Source organism: Sinocyclocheilus anshuiensis, unplaced genomic scaffold (assembly GCF_001515605.1).
Source record: "Sinocyclocheilus anshuiensis isolate Anshui unplaced genomic scaffold, SAMN03320099.WGS_v1.1 scaffold25, whole genome shotgun sequence".
Taxonomy (NCBI): domain Eukaryota; kingdom Metazoa; phylum Chordata; class Actinopteri; order Cypriniformes; family Cyprinidae; genus Sinocyclocheilus; species Sinocyclocheilus anshuiensis.
In genome coordinates this window covers 773,268-796,811 of record NW_015536477.1, presented here as the reverse complement: position 1 = coordinate 796,811, position 23,544 = coordinate 773,268, and the positions used below count along the sequence as shown (strand labels likewise).

The 23,544-nt window shown below is 36.6% G+C and overlaps 1 protein-coding gene across 1 annotated transcript in view; it reads left to right on the top strand.

Moving 5' to 3' along the window:
* The window catches only part of LOC107662050 (serine/threonine-protein phosphatase 2A 55 kDa regulatory subunit B beta isoform), a 57,720-nt gene that overhangs the window by 24,124 nt on the left and 10,052 nt on the right, over window positions 1-23,544 (top strand). The window contains exons 2-4 of the mRNA XM_016451953.1: window positions 15,876-15,973; window positions 17,969-18,134; window positions 21,224-21,336. Of these exons, the coding sequence (XP_016307439.1) occupies window positions 15,876-15,973; window positions 17,969-18,134; window positions 21,224-21,336 (377 nt within the window). The remainder of the gene's footprint in view (window positions 1-15,875; window positions 15,974-17,968; window positions 18,135-21,223; window positions 21,337-23,544) is intronic.

Below are 23,544 nucleotides of genomic sequence, written 5' to 3'. Positions count from 1 at the left end.
AAAAAAACTTCCAAAATCACCTTAGATAAACGGCAAAAGTCAACAGGCTTTTCAAAATCCAAAATATTGTCAAACAGGCGCTTTTGCATCTCGTTTCGAAACTAAATCATCCGCCATCGTCTTGTTTGTCTCACCTCACCTCACTCTTCCTGTCAGTCAGCTCGACTCACTCTCCTCACTGGATAAATGGAATCTGATCTGTGATGCGACTGTCGTTCAGCACGCTGCATTGAGCAGCCGCATTCAGTTTTTAATTGTAGTGTCTGTTCTTTTACTGAACTAAATGATTTTTATTACTATAAAAAAACAAAACGACGGTGGGGGTCGGTGCCGCGGTGGGCATGTGACGTAACCGGTGTTGCGGCTTAACGCCGGTATCACCGTCAACACCGTCTATCGCGGCAAGCCTAGTTAAGTTTAGGTATGGGGTAGGGTTAAGGGATCTAAAATATGGTCATGCAGAATAAGGCACTAATATGTGCTTTATAAGTACTAATAAACAGGCACTATGCTAGTAATATGCATGCTAATAAGCAACTAGTGAGAATTGGTCCTTTAAATAAAGTGTTACCATGAAAACTGCACTAGAGAAGATTTTTGGGTTAAAAATGTACAAAATTCCATTATTAAGCAAGTACATAAAAATGCAGTGTTCAAATTTGTTGTCTTGCTTTATTTAATTTCACTACAGTAAGCCTATAATATTAAATAAAATTTTGAGCTGTCTGGTTGGATTTCACAGAAAATTCCACACCTGCATCAATTGGTTGTGACTACATCATGTCTGTAAACACAGAAGAAGGTCCGGCTATTACAGCATATTGCTTTGTGGGTGGAGCTTGTGGCTACAATAGATAGTGTTTTTTGAAATACTCAGCTACCTAGCATTTAACATGGAAATTCAAACTTGCAGCCCTCGTTGACTTCCTTTTAAAAACAAAGAAGCCTCAAATTGTAGACAGCCAAAACCAGATCCAAATCACAATAGCAGATATAATACTTACACAACATACTTGCATATTCACATGACATTTAATTTTTTTTCACTTTGCTAAAGCACATTTGACACTTGATGCAATTGACAATTGACGCTAATTACTGGTGCCACCGTATTAAACTTGCCGCACAGGGTGGGGAACCTTTTTTCTGTTAACGGCCGTTCAGAGGGAATTACAGTAGCCATAATTTAAATTTGGCCTCAAATAATTTAATGCTTGATACCAGCAAGTTGAGAAACCAATTGGGACCCTGAAGCTTTGAAAGGTACTTGGTGTCAACAGATATCTGATTCATGAAATAATTTGGCATAGCAATGTCAAGAAATATTTTATTTTCTCTTACATTTCTCCATTGAAAGCCACAATAGGAAAGAGAAGTCGGTCGCAATTTCCGTTTAATGCAGTATTTAACTTTTCTCATTGCAGCTCTGAGTTTTCAAACACATCCTGACCTCTGGTAGTACAATGCACGGCTTCCAACGACAGAAAGTCTGCTATTGTGTCCATAATACAACAAAAGAAATGCCAAATATCTTGCGCTTAAAGTTAATCGAAGGGCACTGATTTTTATTTGAGTGCTTTCCATGACACACTAGATCAATGGTTCCCAACCCTGGTCCTTTATTGTTTTATTTTAAATTGCTTTTACTCATAATTTTGCATTCTCAAATGGCCATGCAGGTCTTTTTCAAATATGGCCTGGAGGCCAGACATTACCTGTCCCTGTGTTGGACAAAGTGGACTAGTGAGATGGATCTGGAACAGGAGCTGGGAGATCTATCCACACTTCTCCGATCCTCTTGTCCAGATGGATACGTGCTTACAGTGATCTGTGATATGGCCGCAGGCTAGTACGGGTCAGTTATTTATAACTCCAGAAAGAATGGATGGCTGTTTGTATTAAGATTAGAAACTTCTGTCTAAGCCACTTAGTGCAGCAGATCAACACAACAGGAAACAAGGGTAACTTCTGTGATGGCCTTGTTGTGATTCATGCAGGATATCAACTATCTGTGAATTCAGTGGGTTTAAATTAGTTAGCATATATTACCAGAGGTTTTATAGAGTTCATAGCCTTTCACTGTTGTCTTTGAAACAGGGTCAGGGCGCATCTGGTACGATTATCCCAGAGTCAATCCCTCTGACGCACATAATTCAGATACCTCTCAGCACTAATCTCTTTCCCGTGCAGTTGTTTAGCATTGCATTAAAGGGGTCATATGATGTTGCTAAAAAGAACAGGATTTGAGACTTTAGTCTTTGCAACTTTACAGATCTTCTTTATGCACTAAGAGCTTGTAACACTCCAAAGAGAAAGGAAAAATTTAAATCGCATCATATGACCCCTTTAAACTCTACAAGCTGTCTTCCCTATGTCTCTCTCTCCTTACTTTTGTACCTTGAAACCTAGTAATCAGATATTTACATGTATGCATTTGGCAGATGCTTTTATCTAAAGCAACTTGCATTGTATTTAAGGTACATTTAAGATGTATTTTTAATCAGTTGTTGCTTTCCCTTGGAATTGAACCCATGACCTGCTAGTGCCATGCTGTTTAAGCTACTGGTGAGCTACAGGAAAGCCCGTATCTGAGTTATAGCATGTTCTTTGAGTAAATGCATGTTACTGAGTAGCCGCTCATTTATGTTATATTACCAGCACATTTACATGTGATATTTTATGGTATTTACTAAGGCAGTATATATTGCATTTTGGCTTGTCTTAATTTGTATTATGTTGCTGGGCATGGATGCTACCTCAAATTGTGTGTGCTTATTTTTAGAACTGATCACCTGGTACACAATATAACTAGAGAATAAAAAATCCCAGAGACACCGTAGCAACCACTCACCACCCACAAAAACCTACTTAGTAACACTAGCATTTTGTTGGTGAGTTTTGAATTGTCTTCTTTTTCTTCAGAAAAAGTAAAAATGTAGATATGAGCTGCATCTGAAATTATATACTCTATATAGGTACTACTACATTTGGTTTGAAACCTACTTCATGACTGTTAAAAAAGTATGTCCTCTATAGTATGAATATTGGTAGTATGAATGAAATTCAAATGTACAGTACTATATCCGCCATGTCACTGTCACATGACCTGTAGTATGCCGCTTCACTGCCACTCATATCTCCTGTCTTTTGGCTTCATAGGATAGTAAAGTGTGCAGAATTTTCAGAATCTCAGTGGAAGTAGGTCATCCGGGTACTTTTTGCCTACTCTTTTATGAGTACTGTGAATTCAGACATACTACATACTACTGTTTTTCACCTACTATATAGTAGGGAAAGTAGGCATTATCAGATGCAGGGAGAGTTATATTTTCATCAACAACTATACAGCAGTTTTTTTCTAGGGTTGCGTGATTGTGATAAACATCACTGTCAATTATTTCTTTTTATTTCAATCTGTAACAGTACGTTTAACGCAAGTATTGGAGTCTTGTTGTTAAGCTCAAGTTCTGGTCTCTTGCAAACACATTTGTAATAATCAATGAAATTGTCTATACTGCAGAAAGATTTTCCAAATTTAAGAATAATTTTTCATTGTATCTGTGCTTTGTTGATTATAATGGGAGAGTTAGTTTTGTCCGATTGGCCACTTAGTGGATGATTGTTTACAATGCTCAATCACTCCAAAAACCAATTTCGTAAATAGAAACCAACTGGATTAGATAAAAATGGAATGCTGTAATCAACATGGTAACCATAGTCATATTGTGCAGCCCTAATTTCTTCTTCTGTTTTAGCTCTTATCCGATAAGCAAATAACAAATTTAATTCATAGCACATTCATTACTCATTCATTACGCAATCAAATCTGAGGCATTTCTGCTAATGTTTGTCCTTTACTAGATAATTTTTTCCTCATAAATTTCACCACACACTATATGCATGCTGACAAATTTAGGCTGGAGAATTGGGGGCATGCAAGATGAACCCATGTGTCTTTTTTGAAAATGATTTTCTGACACTTGAAAGTGGGTTGAAAGGAATTAACTTCACCCCCTTTTTCATAATGAAACCTCCCTTTCTGGTCACCCTCTGTATTTGATTTTTACCATCATGGTCTGCATCCTCTCTATGCTAATTTTAGCCTTTCATCTTCAGAGCATAGTAGACATCAAGGGATCCAATCTCGCCACAATCAGGGAGTTAAAGATGGCCAGATAGCCAATCTACTGCATTCATGTTTAATCATATGAGAGATGACAGTGTCTGCTATATGGGTTTGCTTGTTTTATTGCAGCCCTGGAGTCGTCTGTGTGTTATTAGAAAAAAGGGTTTCATTTGAGGACGGTCTCCTTCTGCACATCATGGTGACCTTTGACCAAGCTGCATTTGCAGGCTTCACTGTCTTTTTGATTTATTTTCTCACTCTAATCCACCAGGCAAGATAGAGTTGGTGTGAAACTGATAGATACATACTTCAATAACAAAAGCAAAATGAAATCTTGGTGCAACATATGGCATAAGAATACGTTGTTGGGGTGGATGCGCATATGCTAGTAAACCGATCGCATAGAAGACCAAGCCTTGAGAGAATGATGACATACAGAGGCTCTGTTCCAAAACTTAAGTCAACTGCATTGCTATCTGCTGCCTTCTAAGCTGCCTACTAAGGCTTCATCTTAACAAATGTGACCGATTTGTATTACTTCCATTAGAAGAAACTCAAACAAATAATGCTAGTCATGTGAAATGCTTTGGAAGATCAAATACACAATTGATTTCAGTTGGAACCATCATAGATGGTTTTTGAGATCAGTTCAGTGGTTTGTGGGATGGTCTTCTCCATGTGATGTTGCCTTGTAATTTAGTCAATAGAAGATAGCTTAAAAGGCAGCAATAATAATTTAAAAAGTCCACTCTCGCATCAACAAAACATGCATGCATCATTTTAAACGCATGTGGAAGTTTTTTTTTTTCTTTTGTGAATAAATATTTATTTTTGTTGTTTTTTAACACACAAAGCATTTAAATCACTTAAAAAATTGGGATTTAAACACTTATGTAACATGGATTACTTTTATGATGCCTTCATGGCCTTTGTGGAGATTTGACTTTCAGTGAAGGGACAGAAATCTCTCAAGCTTCATTAAAAATGTATTTGTGTTTTAAATATAAACTTATGTTTTATGGGTTTAGAATGGCATGATGGGTAATTGATGACAGAATTTATATTTTTGGGTGAACTATCCCTTCAAAAATGAGAAATTTTATAATCCACAAGTATTGAAGTAGTAAGCCTCCAGTTTTATTTACTAAAAAAATCATCAGAATTCCTCTGCACAGCACTTATTCTTTCCTGATGAATTGACAGCGCTCATTGACAGTGCACAGGCATAGCCACATGCACAAAGCCTTCAGCTCATGCACTCATCCCAGTTGCTCCATTAATTAGCTTTCCTATTCAGTTCCTCACATTCCTAATGTGTTAATAATGGTTGGATCCAGCTTCTAATAACACTTTGGCTGCCAAGCCGCTACCCGCAAATAAACGCCAGTGCTCTGTGATTCTGTCCGCTCAGCCCTTCCCAAACCTCCTCCACTATTATTACAGACACTAACCATTACTGTCTTTCTCACGTCATTCCTCCAAAAACACACATTTAAATATACCATGAAATTATTGACCGAAAAATCATTGAAACAGTGACGTTACATTAGCGCTTCTCTAATGACTCATATCTATTTCTGCACACAATGTGGTGAAGCTACAACAGGTCAACATGGAATGTGGAAGATAGTGCTGGGTTGACAACAGGGATGTAACGATGCACCCCGAGCCGGTTGAAAATCGAATATGTGACTATTTAAGTCGGTTGAGATGTTAAACGAATTGCGATACACTTGGGGGTTTATATGAATGTATCTCTAAGGGGAACTGACTGTATTCAGAAAAGTTTAGATGGCATTTTCTTTTCCTCTTACCTCCATATAATGCATATTAAAGTAGTGTTTATAAGCGCAGCGCTGCTTTGTTTAAAGCGGTAACCAAGGAAACCATCGCTGCTGTTCCATAAGCGCCACCTGCTGTCAGACAGTGAATTTGCGTCTCATTCAGCCCGTCTGATGTTTTTGTTTTGTGCAGATAAGTTTTATGTAGTATAATTTCACAAAGCTAATGTTTTTGATTCAGATTTTGAAAATATAGTCTAATTTTCTAAATATAGAAAATATATCTAATTTAGATTAAAAATTGCTAATGCTGCATGCATACAGCATCTTTATTTGGATTGTGATTAAAATGCATGGTTGGCTCTGATTTTAAATGGAAAGAGCACAGGAAAAGAGAATAAAATTGTTTTATATGAAGATATTTATTTTATTTCTATTATTTATTTGATTTGGCATTTGTTTTAAAATTTCAATCTAGTTTTGTTATTTGTCATTCTTCAATTTCACAAAGAAATGTGCAGCATTTTGTCTGAGAAATAATCAAAAGACACCTTTTCATTTGGTCTTAAACATAATTTGTCTTAAATCTCATTTTGTTTAAAAAGTGAGAACATTGTATTGTGAAATTAGTATCATGAATTGTATCGTATTGTGAGTTGAGTGAATCGTCACATCCCTAGCTGACAATATTGATTTTTCGATTTTCATTCTTCATTTTGATGAACTGTTATTGATTCTTAAATGCCCAGAATGATCTTTTAGTCTAATGCTGTTTTCAGTTGAAGTGTAAACAGAACATCACTAAAGATTATTTGTAGTGCATCTACCATCCAATAATCCCAAATAAGTTTTTTGCTTTGTTACTTTTTAAATGAAATAAACGGTCAGTTTTTAACTTTTATCATGAAATTCAAACAATAAATGTAGTTTTTTGCTCTTTATTGTGACTTCCTCTTTGTTTGTTTAGCAAGAAATAAACATGAATGAACATCAGAAGGTATGTTGAAAGAAACAGTACAACTTACAAAAATGTTGAAATTATTAACAGACAATAAAACAGCTTGTAAACAATATGTCAGGTAACGTTACATTGACCTCAGGAAAGCCATTCAGTGTTCATAAACGTGTTAGTCAGCTAGAAAATGGGGCTGTACAATTCATCAAAATTAAATCGCAAAGGTGATAAATCGCAATTAGGCAGAAGCTGCGATTGTCATGAATATCTTTCAGTGAAGCACGGTTCTGTGATCAGCAGTAAATCTCCATCCGAAGGCCAGAGGGCGCTCTCGCGCAGAAACTCCAAATACGACCCGCAGAAGAAACCCAGGAAATCCCTATAGCGGTTGCTGAATAAACAGAAGATTTAACTGCTTTCATTAATTCAGTGTGACTAATAAACACACGACTACGACAATATATGGTTTATCTGAGTTTGTCTTATTATAATTTTTATTATAATAAAGTATATAATAATGCAATGCTAATCAGCATAGCCTTTATCACTGCTTACTATGAAATATGTTGCGTGCCTTATTCTGTGTAAGAAGCTACATCATCTCACAGAAGGATTTATTTCAAACACTCGACTGACGTTATGAAGTGAGTTTGGAGTAAAAACATGTTATTAAATGTGGTATTTTCACGTGCTTTGAGATGAAGCAGCATTTACTACACAGAGCCATAGTTCACTGACAAGCTACGCAAACAGCTGTCATAATCGCAGAACGATTTCTTCGATTTCATAATCATTTGATTAAATCATCTGCGATTATGAACGAGATTTTGCGTAGCTTGTCAGTGAACTACGGCTCTGTGTAGTAAACGCTGCTCCATCTGAAAGCACATGCTGGAGATTTACTACTAATCACAGAACCGACTTTACTGACAAGATGCGCATGACAATCACATTCGATTAAACGTGCAGCCCTACTAGAAAAATAACTCTAGAGGTGCATTTTGCTAAATATATCTGTGCTTAAGGGGGTCTGAATACTTTCCGTACCCACTGTATATATTTTTACTTAACCTGTCAATTATGTGTTCATTATTTAATGTCACATAATGTATGTCTGAAAAAAATTATCATGAGAACAAGCTTTTATGACAGCCACCATTTAAATGAGCAATATCACAGTCATAAGAGTGCGGTACGGCTCTATATCAGCATGGCTGTGATTTGGTATAGTCACATGGCCATAGGCTGAATGCTGAAGGTAACTGCAGCCGCATGGCTATGAGTGTGATATTGCCTTGTTTAAAACAGTTTGACAGCACAAGTGTGTAAATAAATAAGAAACAAAAATGGAGAGTCTTAAAAAAAAACTCCTTTGTGCGGAACTACTTCCTTCTGCCATAGATTCAAATCTCAAGTTGACACTTTAACAGTTGAGCCCAAGCAACGGCTCTGAGCCCAAGCGATATCTTTGTCATAGTATCGTTTCAACGGTTAATGGGATTTCCCATTACAGTGCTGGTCAGTGCAATTGTTGGTTGCATCTTACAAGCTGTTGTTGAAAGTAAAAATAATGTCCTTGTTTCAGTTCCTTTCAGTATAAAAGTCTTTGCCAATGTGAGGTTGTTCTCAGCGTGTTCTTGAGTGCTGAACGGCCACTGACATCTCTGAAAACATTGAAGCAAATTTTCAAATAGGTGCTACATATAGACAAACCACATATTTGAAGTCTAAAAAACTACATTCTTGCCCAAAAACTCTTAAAACTGCATTCCATGGCTCCGCCATCATAATTTGCTGAGAAAATTGCTGCAAGTGTAGTAATACAAATGGTGAAATGGTTCCCATGTTGATACTGGTACAATATCGCAAGACTGAATCCTTTTAGTGCATCACGGGTTGATAGTTACATTAAGTCACTACAATGTTTGATAAAGAGAGTCTCATAATAAGATTCTTAAATTAACAATTAGCACAATAGTATATATAAATATAAATATATATATACACACACACAGCTTACCTATATTCCGAGCTCGGAGCCCTCCCCTTGGACAGCACACCAAATATGCTTTCTATTTGCTCATCGTGATTATATGTAAATGCAAACTCGTGAATTCACCTTCCAAGCATCTTCATTTTTAGTCTAAATGTTTAGTTGTGCTCTGCATCCATACCACATTCCCTGCTGATGATAAGCAAAAAGTATGCAGAGATAAGTAGTCAAAAAATTGGGTACTCCAGGGGCCTAATTAGGTCAGAATGTTTCGCATCTTTGAGAACTCATTTAAAATTCTGCTTCTGCAGGGAATGGGAATGTGATTTCGATGTAATTATTCTATCCCCCAACCCGACCACCCCCTTAGCGTTTTTCCCCATGATGCTCTGTGTGCTCTGATATGTTTCACATAGACTATTGTTTTATCAGTGTGGGTAAGTGCGGTTGTCCTCTATATGTGTGTGTGTGTGTGTGTGTGTGTGTGTGTGTGTGTGTGTGTGTGTGTTTGATATGAAGTGTTCTAATGAGAGCTCTGTGGCACATCTGTCAAAGAGGGTCACTAATCATGTATTGATTGGTGTGCTTCTACAGAAAAACTGTTGTGTTGCACTTTCTTTAGATGTGCCTTCCAAAAAATATATTGTCCTTAAGGGCTAGATGGTCATCAGCCAAGACTCAAGAGAGCTGGCATAAATGTCCACGGACACTCTGAAAGAACACCCATTAACTCACAGCACAATGGCTCCGCTTTTGTCATAGAACACCAGTGCTTGCCAAGCTTTACCACTGTTAGCGCAGCAACATAAACTCCCCTTTTCATGCAAGTTGTGCTGTTTTAAATGCAACTCACAAAAGAGTGACTGCTCTTCAATGCGTCATACAGATGTTGCCGACTAACAGGGCTTTCCTTTTTGTCTTAATAATCGTATTAAATTCAACTTCAATAGGCAATTTGAACTTTTTAAATTGATCATTAAATGCAGTTTCAGATTCCTTTTTCTCTAGGTTAGTTTGCAACCAAAAATAATTAATATTCGTATGATAATGATCTTGATATTATTTCCATTCTCATTATCACTTTCTGTCAATAAAACTCAAATCTCCTTGATTACATATGACTGTGACGTATGTTAAGAGGCATGTCGAGAAGAAATGTCCCGATTTCAAATCTGGGCATTTCAGAAGGGTAAGAATAGAATAATTCATATTTTAAACTTCTATGGTGAATGAAGTACACAAATCAAGTAAATGAGTAAAAATACAGTTACCCTAATGAAATATTACTCCAGTACAAGTACTCATTTTCAATTTAAATTTTATTTGAGTAAAAGTATGTGATTTTTAGTGTACTTAAGTATTACAAGTAAAAGGTACTGATAGGTGAAACATGTTTATTATTTATTCTAGCCAGCACTAGTCAATAAGGAAGATTTGTACAGACATTTAATATGCATTGATTTGCAAATAAGCAAAACATTCCACTTTTTTAATTGTATTATACACTATCAAAACATTAAACATTAAAACATTAAGTGAATGAATATATATATATATATACATATATAGTATTTTTAAAAAGGGGAAAGGAAAATTTGTTTAAGTGTGCGCCGTCAAATAGTATAAAAATAGCCATCATGTAAGGCAAAATGCGCTATTTTAAAAGGAACACTATGCAAATATACTAGTTTTATATCTTTGAAACTACTATGACAGCAGAGTGGATCAAATTAAATATCTGGGCTTATGGCTGGATCCTGAACTTTCTTTGAAACCTCACATTGACTATATACTTCATAAGATTAATTTTGGAACCAGTGTATTGTATCAATCTAAAAATTGTTTTACTTTCAAAGTTCTGAAAAAACTTGCTTTGCAACTTATATTACCGTTTTTTGACTATATGCTGATGTAGTTTATCAGAATACAACTAAAATCTCTTGCCTCTTACTACAGCCTATAATAAATCGTGTAGATTTGTTATTGGATGTTCATTTGATAGACACCATTGTATTATGTATGATTTATTAAATGGTCTCTACTCTACATTAGAAGGCATATTCACTGGCTGCAATTTATTTTCAAATGTATTCATTTTAATTATCTTAATTATTTGCTTCGGTATTTGATATTATATTCTTCATATGAATTAAGACATTCTGCACATTATTTCTTTCTTACTTCTTTAGTTAAGTAGGTGTTTGGGAAAAAAAGCATTTAGATATAAGGCTCCTGCAGATTGGAATAATCTATCTTTAAATGTAAGACCTCTGACTTAATTTTATGTTTAAAAATGGTTTACTTTCTTATTTCGAAACTTCTTGTAACTGCTTTAGATTATATATTTATGCTTCTATCTATAAGTGCTAGGTAAATATTAATATTTCATGTGTTAATATTGTAGTGGGGTGTTTGTTGTTTTGTTGTTCATTATGTGATTGTTGTTGTTTGTTTTGTGTTATGTTATCTCATTTTTGTGTATTAGGAACCCCTTGAAAACGAGATGATGCATCTCCTAAAGAATTCATACATTTGCATATATTAGTAATTTACTCTTATAACTTATAACACTCAAGCTTCGACAGTTATCTCGGTTCTTGGCTCATTTTCAGATTCGACAGGTTCTTGAAAAGAATCAACTTATTCGGAAATCGGACATTTTTATTTATATTCAATTTATTTATTTTTTATTTAATTTTTACTTTTTATTGTTTTATTAGATTCTCTTATTGTAATTCAGTATTTTACTATATTACAGTAAATGTGGCTATACATATTTGTATTTAAACTGGCATGAATTAAACATTGCAAACAGTGTATTAGTATTTAATTCAATTGCAGTAATGCAAATTGGGTGGGGATGCATTGTCATGATGCACAAAATCTTACTGATCCTCAAAAAGCTTTGTTTTCTTTAGGAAAATCTCATTTTGAATTTCTTTGTTTTGAATTTGAGATGGAATATGACCCGTACTCTCCGTAAGATTTACCCGACTGCTCTAAATTCTGTCAGTGCGATGCCAGTTCACACCACATGAACAAAGTCTTTACAAGAATCGCACACAGCACTTGTTTTAGTCCAAAGAACGGTTGTCATGGAAACGCTGCACTTAAATTCACCATGCAGACAATATAAAAGCCCAGAGAGGTGTATCGGGGTGAAAAAACAACAAGCCTTTTCAGTCCCTCTTTCTTTTCTTAGTCTCTCTCTTTCTTTCTCCATCTCTCCGTGTCTAGCTTCTCTCTGTCATTCACTCCTTGGAATGGATAAAAGCAAATATTTAGAAGTAATTTCTTCTGTGTTTGTTTGGGATTTATGCAAATGAATCCAAGCAGACTATTTCGGGAGTGCTGGACTCATTTTGAGGTTGTGTGGGGAGAGCTGGCGAATTGTGAGATGATACGTTCCATGAAATAGAGTTACCTGCTTGATAGAGAGGGAGAGAGAGACGGAAAACTGTGCTAATCGCAGCAGAAACAACCCTTTCTTTTCGCTGTAAGGATTGCATAGCAACAGTACATCTCAAAGACAGAGAAACAGATGCATCTCCTTGAGGAAGACCAAGGAAGATGTGTCAAAGGTAGGAATCGATCGGGACGCACACAGCAGAGGGAGTCAGAGCAGCGTTTGCTAATGAACTTTGAACTGTAACGTCTTTTACCATTCAAGAATGTCTAGGCTACAGTTATGTAGAAGCAAGGTAGGGTGCTTACGGTCTTAAAACTGTTGTTGTGCACTAGCTAGGTCAGAAAGAGCTTTGAATTTACAGGTTATTTTGTGATCTTGGCTCTGGGTAAGATGAGAGTGCCTAGAAATATCTAGAAAACCTAGATAGCTGGAGGTAAACAACACCCGACTGCTGCAAGAACAGCATGTACACAAAGCCAAACAGTTTTTGTTTTCTGTGAAGCTCCGATTTGAATAATGCAACGTTTAACATAGAAGTCTTCTGCTTGCACAAAAAAAAAAACATTTAGAAGATAGCACAGACATGTCAAATGATGAGCATAAATGTTTGCGATAAAGCAGACAATCTGAAAGGAAGCGGATTTGCTGCTACTTTGGGTTGTCTGTTAGTAGCACTGCTTTAATTAAGCGTCCCACCCTGGCCCACTTTCTTTTGGCGGTGGGCTGGCGATTAGACACAGTAGGGCCTTTCGCACCACGGGAACCTTTTCATAGTACCCCGCGAGACACAACAAAAACACAGCTCCGATCACAGCGTCCTCCATCCTCCTGTTGTTAACGTTGTTCTTCTTTGTTTCTGTTGTTGAACGCCGCGCACAAATGACGTCGCTGTCGACCGGCTTACGTCACTTCTTAGTACACACTGTCGGTGCGAATGCAACCCTTTAAATGGTACTGGGAAATAGTTCGCGCAAAATCATCCCAGTACTTTAGTACTGTACATTTAGTTCTGGAACTAAAGCGGTGTGAAAGGCCCTAGTGTCATCCCACAATGGGAGCCATCAAGCTATGCAGTGTGTCAAGAATCTTTGTAGGTTTGGATCTGGGTCACTTCCAGTTCAGAACATGTTGGGTAAGGAAGAGAAAGAGATGTTCACCAGTAAGGCTGCTATGGACTGCTTTAAATATATACAGATAATTAAGTAGATAATTTAATTTGATAATTGCTTATTAAATGTGTTAGTGATGCTTGGCTAAAGACAAACCACTAAGTAAAAACTGCAGTGGTCAAATCATCCTGCAAAATTTGTGCTACAGCACCTCGAATTGTGTGACTTTTTGAAGAGAGGTGTACTATTACCAACCCAGGCTCATTGTAAAAATGTGCCTGTGGTGGTGACATTTCTGCAAAATGATATTACGTTCCTTCTTGCATGTTTTGGTGCACTTTGAAAGTGAGGTGTCAAGTGCGTTCAGTTTTATCCAAATTTGATTGTTTTATTACGTTGGTTGTTGTATGTATCACGGGAGTTCAGAAATGGAATGTCCAGTGAGTGGCGCTAAAAAGTGAATGCTCTATCACGTCTGAAAATAATGTACCACCTTCACTTAACTCTACCCTAAACCCAACCAGTAGTGTTCAAAAGCAAAAGCTGAGATAAAAACTCAGAATGAGATAAAAACACATTTGCTGATTGCAACCATGCCATTTTAGCTGGCTTCCACAAGTCTTTGAGCTCTTTCATCATGACTTGTGTTTCACAGGAACCGTACTTGAGTGTGTCGCATCGCAAGTTTTACAATTTTGCAAAAATTTTGGTTTTTCCAGTGAGCCTAGGTTTTAGTAAATGATTTGACAATTTTACCTAATGAATGATAAAACAGTTGTAGACTTACAGTATGTTAAATACGTGGGACCTAGCAACCACCCAGGGCACCCTAGAAACCACATAGTATTACAATTATTATTATTATTATTATTTACAATCCTCAAAGTTAAAGGGATATTTTACCCAAAAATGACATTTCCAAACAGTTGACGGTAGCCATTGACTACTAAAGCTTTTTTTTTTTTTTTTACATGATATGAAAGTCAGTAGCTACCGACGTCAACTGTTTGGTTACCAATATTCTTCAAAATATCTTCTTTTGTGTTCAGTTTGGAACTACCTGAGGGTGAGTAAACTCAAGAATTTCATTTTTGGGTGAACTATCCCTTTAATGTGATAAGATAAACATAAAAAAACATGTTTTACACAATTGTTTTATTAGCCCATTTACCCAGGTTTATGTTATTAGTTTTATGTATCCCCCAATTGTAAGTCGCTTTGGATAAAAGCGTCTGCTAAATGACTAAATGTAAATGTAAATGTAGTTTCATTATGCTTTCGGAGATCGTCACATTTATTATGGATATTGTGTTTTATTGACAGTCTAGTTTATAGTAAGTAAGGAAGGTTTTTTTATTTTATTTCAAAGGTTTATACATCTAACATTTGTCTAATAGTAGTGGATACATTTATGTCTACTTAATAGAAAATACATATTTTCAAAATGTAAATGTATTTATATTATATACATATTTTAATGATTGTATTTAATAACAGTCTGATGTATGTCTTTACTGTGTAGAGTGCTTCTTTACTCATTCTGATCCAAATGCAGTACAGTCTGTCTTAAAGCAGTCAGTCCACTACATGTCATCATCTTATCTGTGTTTTCTGTATGCAGACCAGAGTGAGAGTTTATGCCTTTGTGTGCCTACTCTTTGATGATGTCCTTCATAAACATGCACAGGGGATTTTTTTCATACAAGTGCATCTTGAATTGATGTTGATGGTCATGGCCTGAAATCTCCTGGTATCTGATGTCATGCATTCATCCCAGGGAGAGTGTTACGTTAGGCCATGATGATATCTGCTGCTTGTCCAGTACGATCTCTTTGTCAGCCTAGAATTTCTCAGTGTTCGCTTCACATGTCCTTTCAAAGGTCTCCAGATCTTTCTGGCTTTTGAAGATGATATTTGGTGGGATAATGGTAGTGGGTGATATCTGGTGATATTTACATATCAGTGGAATGGTGATAGACAGGGAGAGCATATCAGGAGTGCGTAAGTGGTTCATCACATTTGACATGAAATGCTCAGAACTGTCTAGTTGAAATCTGTTTTATTTTTTCCCAAATTCTGTTTTTTGTTTTATTTTTTGATGCATTCTATTGAATGGTTTAATTGTAATACTCAAAAAGGATGTCTAATCAATTGAATTCACAACAAAATGTAACAATAATAATTCTCTATAAAGTGTATTTGTTTGTTTGTTTATTTTAGGAATTTTGTTGTCTGTTTTAATTTTTCTGTATTCTGTTTTATGATTTAATACAAATGATCAAAAATGGTGGTAATCAAATTAAATTCTAACAGTTATTTTCTTTTTTTTGTAAAAGTGCTGAACAACAGAGGTTTACTGTTTAAAGCAAAAACATGCTTCAGAGATATCATAAATACATCAAAATATTTATAAAATAAAATAACATCTCATTGTCTCAATGTAGATTATTAAATGGAAATTCTTGAAGCTCTAATATATCGTCTTCTTTGCATCTCTTACAGCTGACATCATATCCACGGTTGAGTTCAACTCGACAGGAGAACTCCTGGCCACTGGGGACAAAGGTGGACGAGTGGTGGTCTTCCAGAGGGAACAGGAGGTAATCTGGTTTAGACATTGCATTCTCCAAAATCTGAAGAGTATTACTACTACGAGGCTTCCCATAAAATCAGAATATGAATGTTAATGGGGTCATGAAATGGAGAATCAAAATGTTCTTGATATTAGCACACATAAGAGGTTACTCAAAACGCCTCAGTTTAAAATATGAATTATTCTGAAAGTCCCAGATTTGAAATCGGGAGAATTGTGACGTCATGTTTTCCTCTTGACAGTCCCCTTAACATGCGCCATCGATGTATGTAATCAAGGAGGCTCGAGTCTGAACAACTCATGTTTGTCTGTCAATCACAAGAGTGTTACTGCTGTTACATAAAGAAAGACCTTTTTGGGTGCAAAAAAATTATGGGCTCATATAATCAATGACAGTTTACACTGCTCAACGAGTCCTTATTTATTTATAATGTTCCTGTGGCTCAGTGGTAGAGCATTGCGTTAGCAGCGCAAAAGGTTGTGGGTTCAATTCCCAGGAAACACGCATACTGATAAAAAATGTATAGCCTGAATGCACTGTAAGTCGCTTTGGATAAAAGCGTCTGCTAAATGCATAAATTTAATTTAATTTTATTAATTTACATCACATTTTTAGTGTGTTAGTTATGTTGAAAGTATTTTTACTCATTGCATTGTGTGGTCAGCAGACGTGACGGTGTTCAGCTACAGTGCAACGCTGCTAGATCTAAATGTAATGCTATAATCAACACTTTTTTACTATCAGTTATTCTTGGTGGCTGTTATAGTAAAAACACAGTAAAAGTTTTCAAGTGAGTTCACATGTAATGCTCATTTCATATGCAAAGATTTTAGCCAATCATAGCAGTGGGCGTTTACATTGAAGTCTCAACAGACACGCCCCTTCCAATGGAGCGTTCAAATCAGAGGCTAAATTCAGGGTAGAAAATGACCATTTATATCTGTTTTTTATGAAAAAAAAAAAAAAGTGTACAAATACTGTAAAATTGCATATAGGGTAGGGCTGGGCGATATAGCTAAAAAATGTAGCACGTGACTATATCGTGCACTATATCGAACATTTTTTATATCGTTATCGAAGAAGGTGTACCGTCGATAAATATCGATACTGTTTTATCGCCCAGGCCTAATATCGGGTAAATTCACACCCAATATATCATTGCCATAGTAGGACTGTGAATACAGTTGTAAATTTGGTAGTACACATACTCATCCTAAATTGACAGTTTATCCTCTAGTCTGTTGACTAAATTTGTGTTTTTGTGAGTTGGTCATGAACTGTTTCAGATCTAAAAACCCCTCAATGTTTTGTCTAGCAGCACAAAAGTGTGAAAACCCCGCCGTCTGCACCTCATCTCACACTCGCATCATCTTTAAAGAGATTTCATGGTGTCTGTTAATCCTCGCACCATGATTCACGCCCCACTCTGTTTCAGACCCCCTTTAACCCCCTCCCTCCCACCGAGGGGAAATCTGTTTCCATTAATACCCTCGTCCTCTCTCGGTCTGTCTGAGTTCTGCTTATTGATTTAGACGCTTCCCAAGGTGACAAGTGACCCTGAAGGTTTCCACGCTCTGATCAGTATTGAGATACTCCTCTAACCCGGACCACCTTTGTGCATTGAGATCCTGACCTGCCTCACTTATATTTCACGACTTTCAGCAACAAAGAAAAAAATCAACAGACATTCCATATGTGACTTTAACACAGAGGGACTTTATATAAGCCAATGTTTATGCTGAAATTTCCAATTATCATTTGTTTGCTGCTTCTAATTATGTGCTATATGTATAATTAGGTTCAAGCATTTTAATGTAGAGTGCTGTATGAATTGTAAATGCGATCCTCTGCTAATGTGGGATGCATTTGTCATGCATGATATACATGAAATAAACTATAAAAATAGGCAGTGAAACAAAGCAATGCACCAAATATATATATATATAAAGGTCTATTTTTTTTTTGTCTTGGTTTGAACCATAAACACTTACATCATTGCAGAGTAAGAACCAGCCTCACCGTCGGGGGGAGAACAATGTTTACAGCACCTTTCAGAGACACGAGCCCGAGTTTGACTACTTTAAAAGCCTGGAGATTGAGGAGAAGATCAACAAAATCCGCTGGCTGCCGCAACAGAATGCCGCCTATTTCCTCCTGTCCACCAATGGTGAGCAAACCCAATGTGATCTCTTCATATCTGATCAAATGCTTCTTTTGAAAAGACTTGCTGGTCACTAGCATATGTGTTTTGGATGTTACTGTGCTGATGTCTTTACTAAACATCTGTGGTGTTGCATACAACTTTCCTTAAGCATCTGACAAATGAATAAATGTAAAATTCCTCACTATTCAGAAAAAAAAAACATATTGCAATAATATGCTAAGCTATATGCTGTTTTTCATTGTGGTAGAGTGAAATTTGGATAAAAATTTCATATAGCAACATTTGCAATATATATAATGGTTTCTACTAAAAACATTAAGCAGCACAACTGTTTTCAACATTCATTCATTCAATAGGAAATGTTTCTTGAGCAGCAAATCAGCATGTTAGAATGATTTCTGAGAGATCATGTAAAGACTGGAGTAAATGGCTCCAATTCAGTTTAGCATCACAGGAATAAATATATTAAAACAGAAAACAGTTATTTTAAACTGAAATAATTCACAATATTACGGTTTATTATAGGGCTGTGCAATTAATCGCATGCGATTGTCATGCGCATCTCGTCAATAAAGCCGGTTCCGTGATTGGTAGTAAATCTCCATCACCTGCTTTCAGATGGAGCGGCATTTAATAAACAGAGCCGTAGTTCACTGACAAGCTAGGCAATATCGCGTTCATAATCGCATTAGATTATGAACGCGATATTGCCTAGCTTGTCAGTGAACTACGACTCGTGTAGTAAATGCCGCTCCATCTGAAAGCAGGTGATGGAGATTTACTACTAATCACAGAACCGGCTTTACTGACGAGATGCTCTTGACAATCGCATGCGATTAATTGCACAGCCCTAGTTTATTATATAATTACTTTAATTACTGTTAAATAATTACTGTTACTCTTTTTACCGTATTTTACTCAAATAAATGCAGACTTGCTTAAACATAAGCCACTTGTTTTTAAAAATAAAAATCTTACATATCCCAAACTTTTGACTGGTGTGGTCAAACAGTTTCACCATAAACGAAAAACAGCTAAGTCAAGTTTCCTTTATTTATATAACACTTTATACAGTACAGATTGTTTCAAAGCAGCTTCACAATGATAAACCAGAAAATAGCGATTCAGTGATGCATACAGAATTAAATTCTACTGTAAAGCACCTCTGAAAAGATAATAGTGAACAGTCATTATTCTAAGCTAAGAAAGCTATGTTTTCTGGTTAACAGCATGGCTTTGCTGGTTCACCGTTGCTGGTAAACCAGCAATAATCAGCATAAACCAGCTTGGCCTGCTTCATAATTCAAAGTGCAATAACACACATTCAGCAGGTTTTTAATATTTCTCAATGAGTAGTGAGTGTCTGTATATTTATTTTAATTTTAATAATTACTAGTAGGCATAAATCTGAGAACTGAAATTATACATTTTACATTTTTGTTGTTTACAGTAGGGATGTTCATTTTAACCGGTTAACCGACCGTAAGAATTTTGACCGATTAATACAATCAGTTAAACGGTTTAAAAAGTCATTTAATTATTTATTTTTTCAGTAATCAAATATATTTATCAAAATATTTAAAAAGATTCGCTGCATTGTTAAAATACGCTACGCGTATAAAAAAATGTGTTTTTTTAGGGGGAAAAAACATACGTCGCGTATAAGTCGCATTTTATTTTTTCATTCAGAAATAGGCCTAATGCCGATGCGAAATGTTTACAAACATTATAATAAACACTGTAAACATAGCTAGGCTATTTTAGTTCCCCTCACTCCACAACAAATCCTTTCAATTAACAGTATTTAGCTATAGCAATATAAACGACAAGCCAAAACGAATTAATTTAGGATAAATCGAAACTGAAACCAACGTTGGGTCTCTCATTCCACACAGAATCAAATGTTTTCGTATTCGCAATGTATTTGAATGGCGAATTATTATTTATTATCTAGCCTACTTCACTTGCGTTCCAATATCCACGTAAAACAAAATGTTTTGCATAACATCACAGCGGTGCTGTGATAACACTTAACGGCACAGATTTTACTACATATTTTTTACTACATAGTTTTTTTTCCATATGTTTGACTATTTTATTATGATAATGAACAGGTTGCATTATCAAGGTAGCAATGCTTAACTGTGTGCGCATGCGGCGCTGGCGCAATCACTTGAGTTTTGTGGAAGCAACTACTCCTTTTAGTCCTAAAGATATTTGTGTACATTCACAATAAAAACAAATATTATTGCTTTTGTAAAATAAGCCTAAAGAAAAATAGGATGCCGCTTTCTGTCGTCTGTTTCCTTTCGCGCAGCACAAAAATGAACCGAAACTCTGCATACTAGGCTACTTGTTGCACAGTTTTTCTTTCATTTTCTTAATTTAAGTAAAAATATGTTTCTCGTATAGGCCTATTTATTCGTTATATATATAGCCTAGCTTTATTATGTTTTTCTCTGCTGGCAGAAGCGCTGCAGGTGCGTGATGTGATATGATGACCACGTGAATCCTCATGTTCTGTTGTTTGCTGCTTTTTGCGTATGTAAAATTAATCCCCGGAAAACAAATGCTAGTATTTTTTAACGGGTCACAGACACTTATCCTTTCTAATTTAATTCAATTCTAATTTAAAATAATCTTTTCGGTTAACGGTTAACAATCGGTTAACGAGCGTTTGTTGTAGGTTAGGAAAAATAACCAAAATGAACATCCCTAGTTTACAGTTAGGCTGCTAGAGATTTCTACTGTGGTTTTTTTGGCAGAGTAACTGCAGCCAATTAAAAGTAGCCAGTTCTTCAGACACAAACTCACATTCATCAGTTTTCCAGAGAAGGATGGCTCTCATGAAGCTATAGTCCTCTTTTAGGACACTTCAGAGCGGTTCGGCATACAGGCAACAGCAAGGTTCAATCTGGTTAATTGGACGGAATTGATCTTAGCTGATTTAACTCATGTCTGTTTTGTTGTGCCAGCTACGTTCGCTCTCATTACTGGCCCCTTTCCAGTGGATCTGCTGAGTTTTTCTCTGCTCCTAACACCACAAACACTGCTTCCACCTTACACATTGTCACTCATATCTCTTTTCCCAGATAAAACTGTGAAGCTATGGAAAATCAGCGAGCGAGACAAACGACCAGAGGGCTACAATCTGAAGGATGAAGAAGGCAGGATACGGGACCCAACCACCATCACAACTCTGAGGGTAAGCAGAGTCCGTTTAAAGAAAAACCTTTTTGCGATGCCGCTTGGTCAGCTTGGACACCTTAGTCAAGAGTGTCCAATCCTCTTCCTGGAAGGCCACTTTCCTACAGAGTTTAGCTCCAACACATATGCTTAGAGGTTTCTATTCACTGCATCCAAATATGCCTACTTCCATACTATATAAAATGCATGCCAAAAGAGCAGTATGACCGGAAATTAGTAGTTGAAGTGTGCATCTGCTGAACACTTTACTATCCCGTGAAGCTACAGGAGAGGAGTTGTGAATGGCAGTGAAGCAACTGACACTGGTAGGTCACGGGACAGTGACAGCATGGCGGATGTTGTACGTCCGAATTTCATTCAACTGTACACGCCTATGTTAGACAGGATGCGATTTTGGATGCTGCTAGTGATCCTCAAGACCTTGATTGACTGGTTCAGGTGTGCTTAATTAGGGTTGGAGCTAAACTCTGCTGGAAGGCTGCACTCCAGGAGCAGGAATGGAAACCCCTGACCTATTTACTTGAATGAGGAAGGTGCAAAATCTCCAAAAGGTATTGAGTGATGCGATTCCTCCCATTCGTGTCCCCTTCTCCCCATGCTGTCTCCCCAAGCATAAGGAAAAGCGAGTCTTAATCTGTTGGCTCTAGTATTTGAAGGAAAAAAAATAAGGTCAAGCTCTGTTGTAATTTGGCAGCCATAGCTTCCCCAGTGGAAGTGGGCACTCCTGGCGCAAAAGAGGAGGATTATGTGTTGGAAGATGGAGTTTCATATCTCGCCAAATACAGCTGACAAGGTAGGGGGTTTAGGTAGGATTTTGAAGGCTTGGTCTCATCAAATGTTTGATGGAGCTGTTGTTGAAGGTGTGAGAGTGAAGGAAGCCAATATGGACCCACAGGAATATACCCTCCTATATACATGATTTCACACTGAGGAAGTGGAACGTGTCCAGAGGTGACCTCCTGCTACAGCTGGGGGGCAGCTGATAAATGTCAAATGTTTTGTTGTCTTGATACTGTGGTCTTCTCTCCTGGGAATCATTAGATTGATCCCAGGCAGGATCTTTTTTGTCATTTCTTCTTCTTTCAGAGTATACAGGGCAATTTTTGGCAGCTGCCCAAGATACATTGATTACATTCCCCCGCCCCCGCCATTTTTCTACAATTTTATAATGTTTGGGAGAAGACCGCGTAAAAAATTGCAAGGCCCCTCCTTGCCTTTTGAGAAAATCTTAGATTTTAGAATCTTACCCCTGTTGTTTTCTGGCAGCAGATTCAAAGGTTGGAAACGCAAAGAAGTTTATTCCTGGCATAGGGCATTTGAGGAAAAGTGTAATTGAACTCTGTAAATTACACATTGCCTTAACTTGTCGGTTCCATGACCTGGCGGTTGTGCTCCTAAATAATGATCTGTGGCACTTATTTAAATAATCCAAGTTTGGATCAGTCATAATTCATGAATTAAATTATTTGATTTTTAAACATGAATTAATTGCAGTTAATCAAACGACCCAGGTAAATATTGTATAATATAGTTTTCCTTTTATCCAACTACTTAGCTGTACTAAAGGATTTTTCCTGTTTGAGAATTCAGTAATTATGATATTGATTTATCCAGCAGTCATCCACTCAGAAAGATGTCAATATTCAACCCCAGTTGTACTCTAATTCAGTCATCGCAGAATGATGCTTTATTTTCTTCACTGGGCTTGGATGACCCTCACATAATGGGTGACTAAGGAGGTTAATGAAAAATTGCATTATGGGAGAAGAAGATGCAATTCTTAGATTTCGCTGAAACATAATAAACTATCCAAAGCTTATAGAAACTGTTAATGCCCTGTGGGTCCCATTTTTGCCAAAAGAACAGATGTCACAAACAATGTAAACACTGTGACAATTGGACCAACATGTCAACTTCTGGTTTAACGAATAGCACGAGTTTCAGGGCAGGACTATTTGTAATTTTTGTCGTTTAGTATTGATTTGACTTTTGACCAAACAGCAGGAAAAAAGAGAGGTCTCGGTGACATCAGATCAAGTTATTGCATTTTGATTTCTTATTTTATTGGTTGCACAGATGTGTTTAAAAAGTAAATAGTGTCAATTCTGATTTTATGTTGAATTCAAGTAGAAATGTAAACATGATTAAGTGTACATGTAAATATTATGGGTTAACAAATCTGGGACAGATCCAGGTATCTGCATCC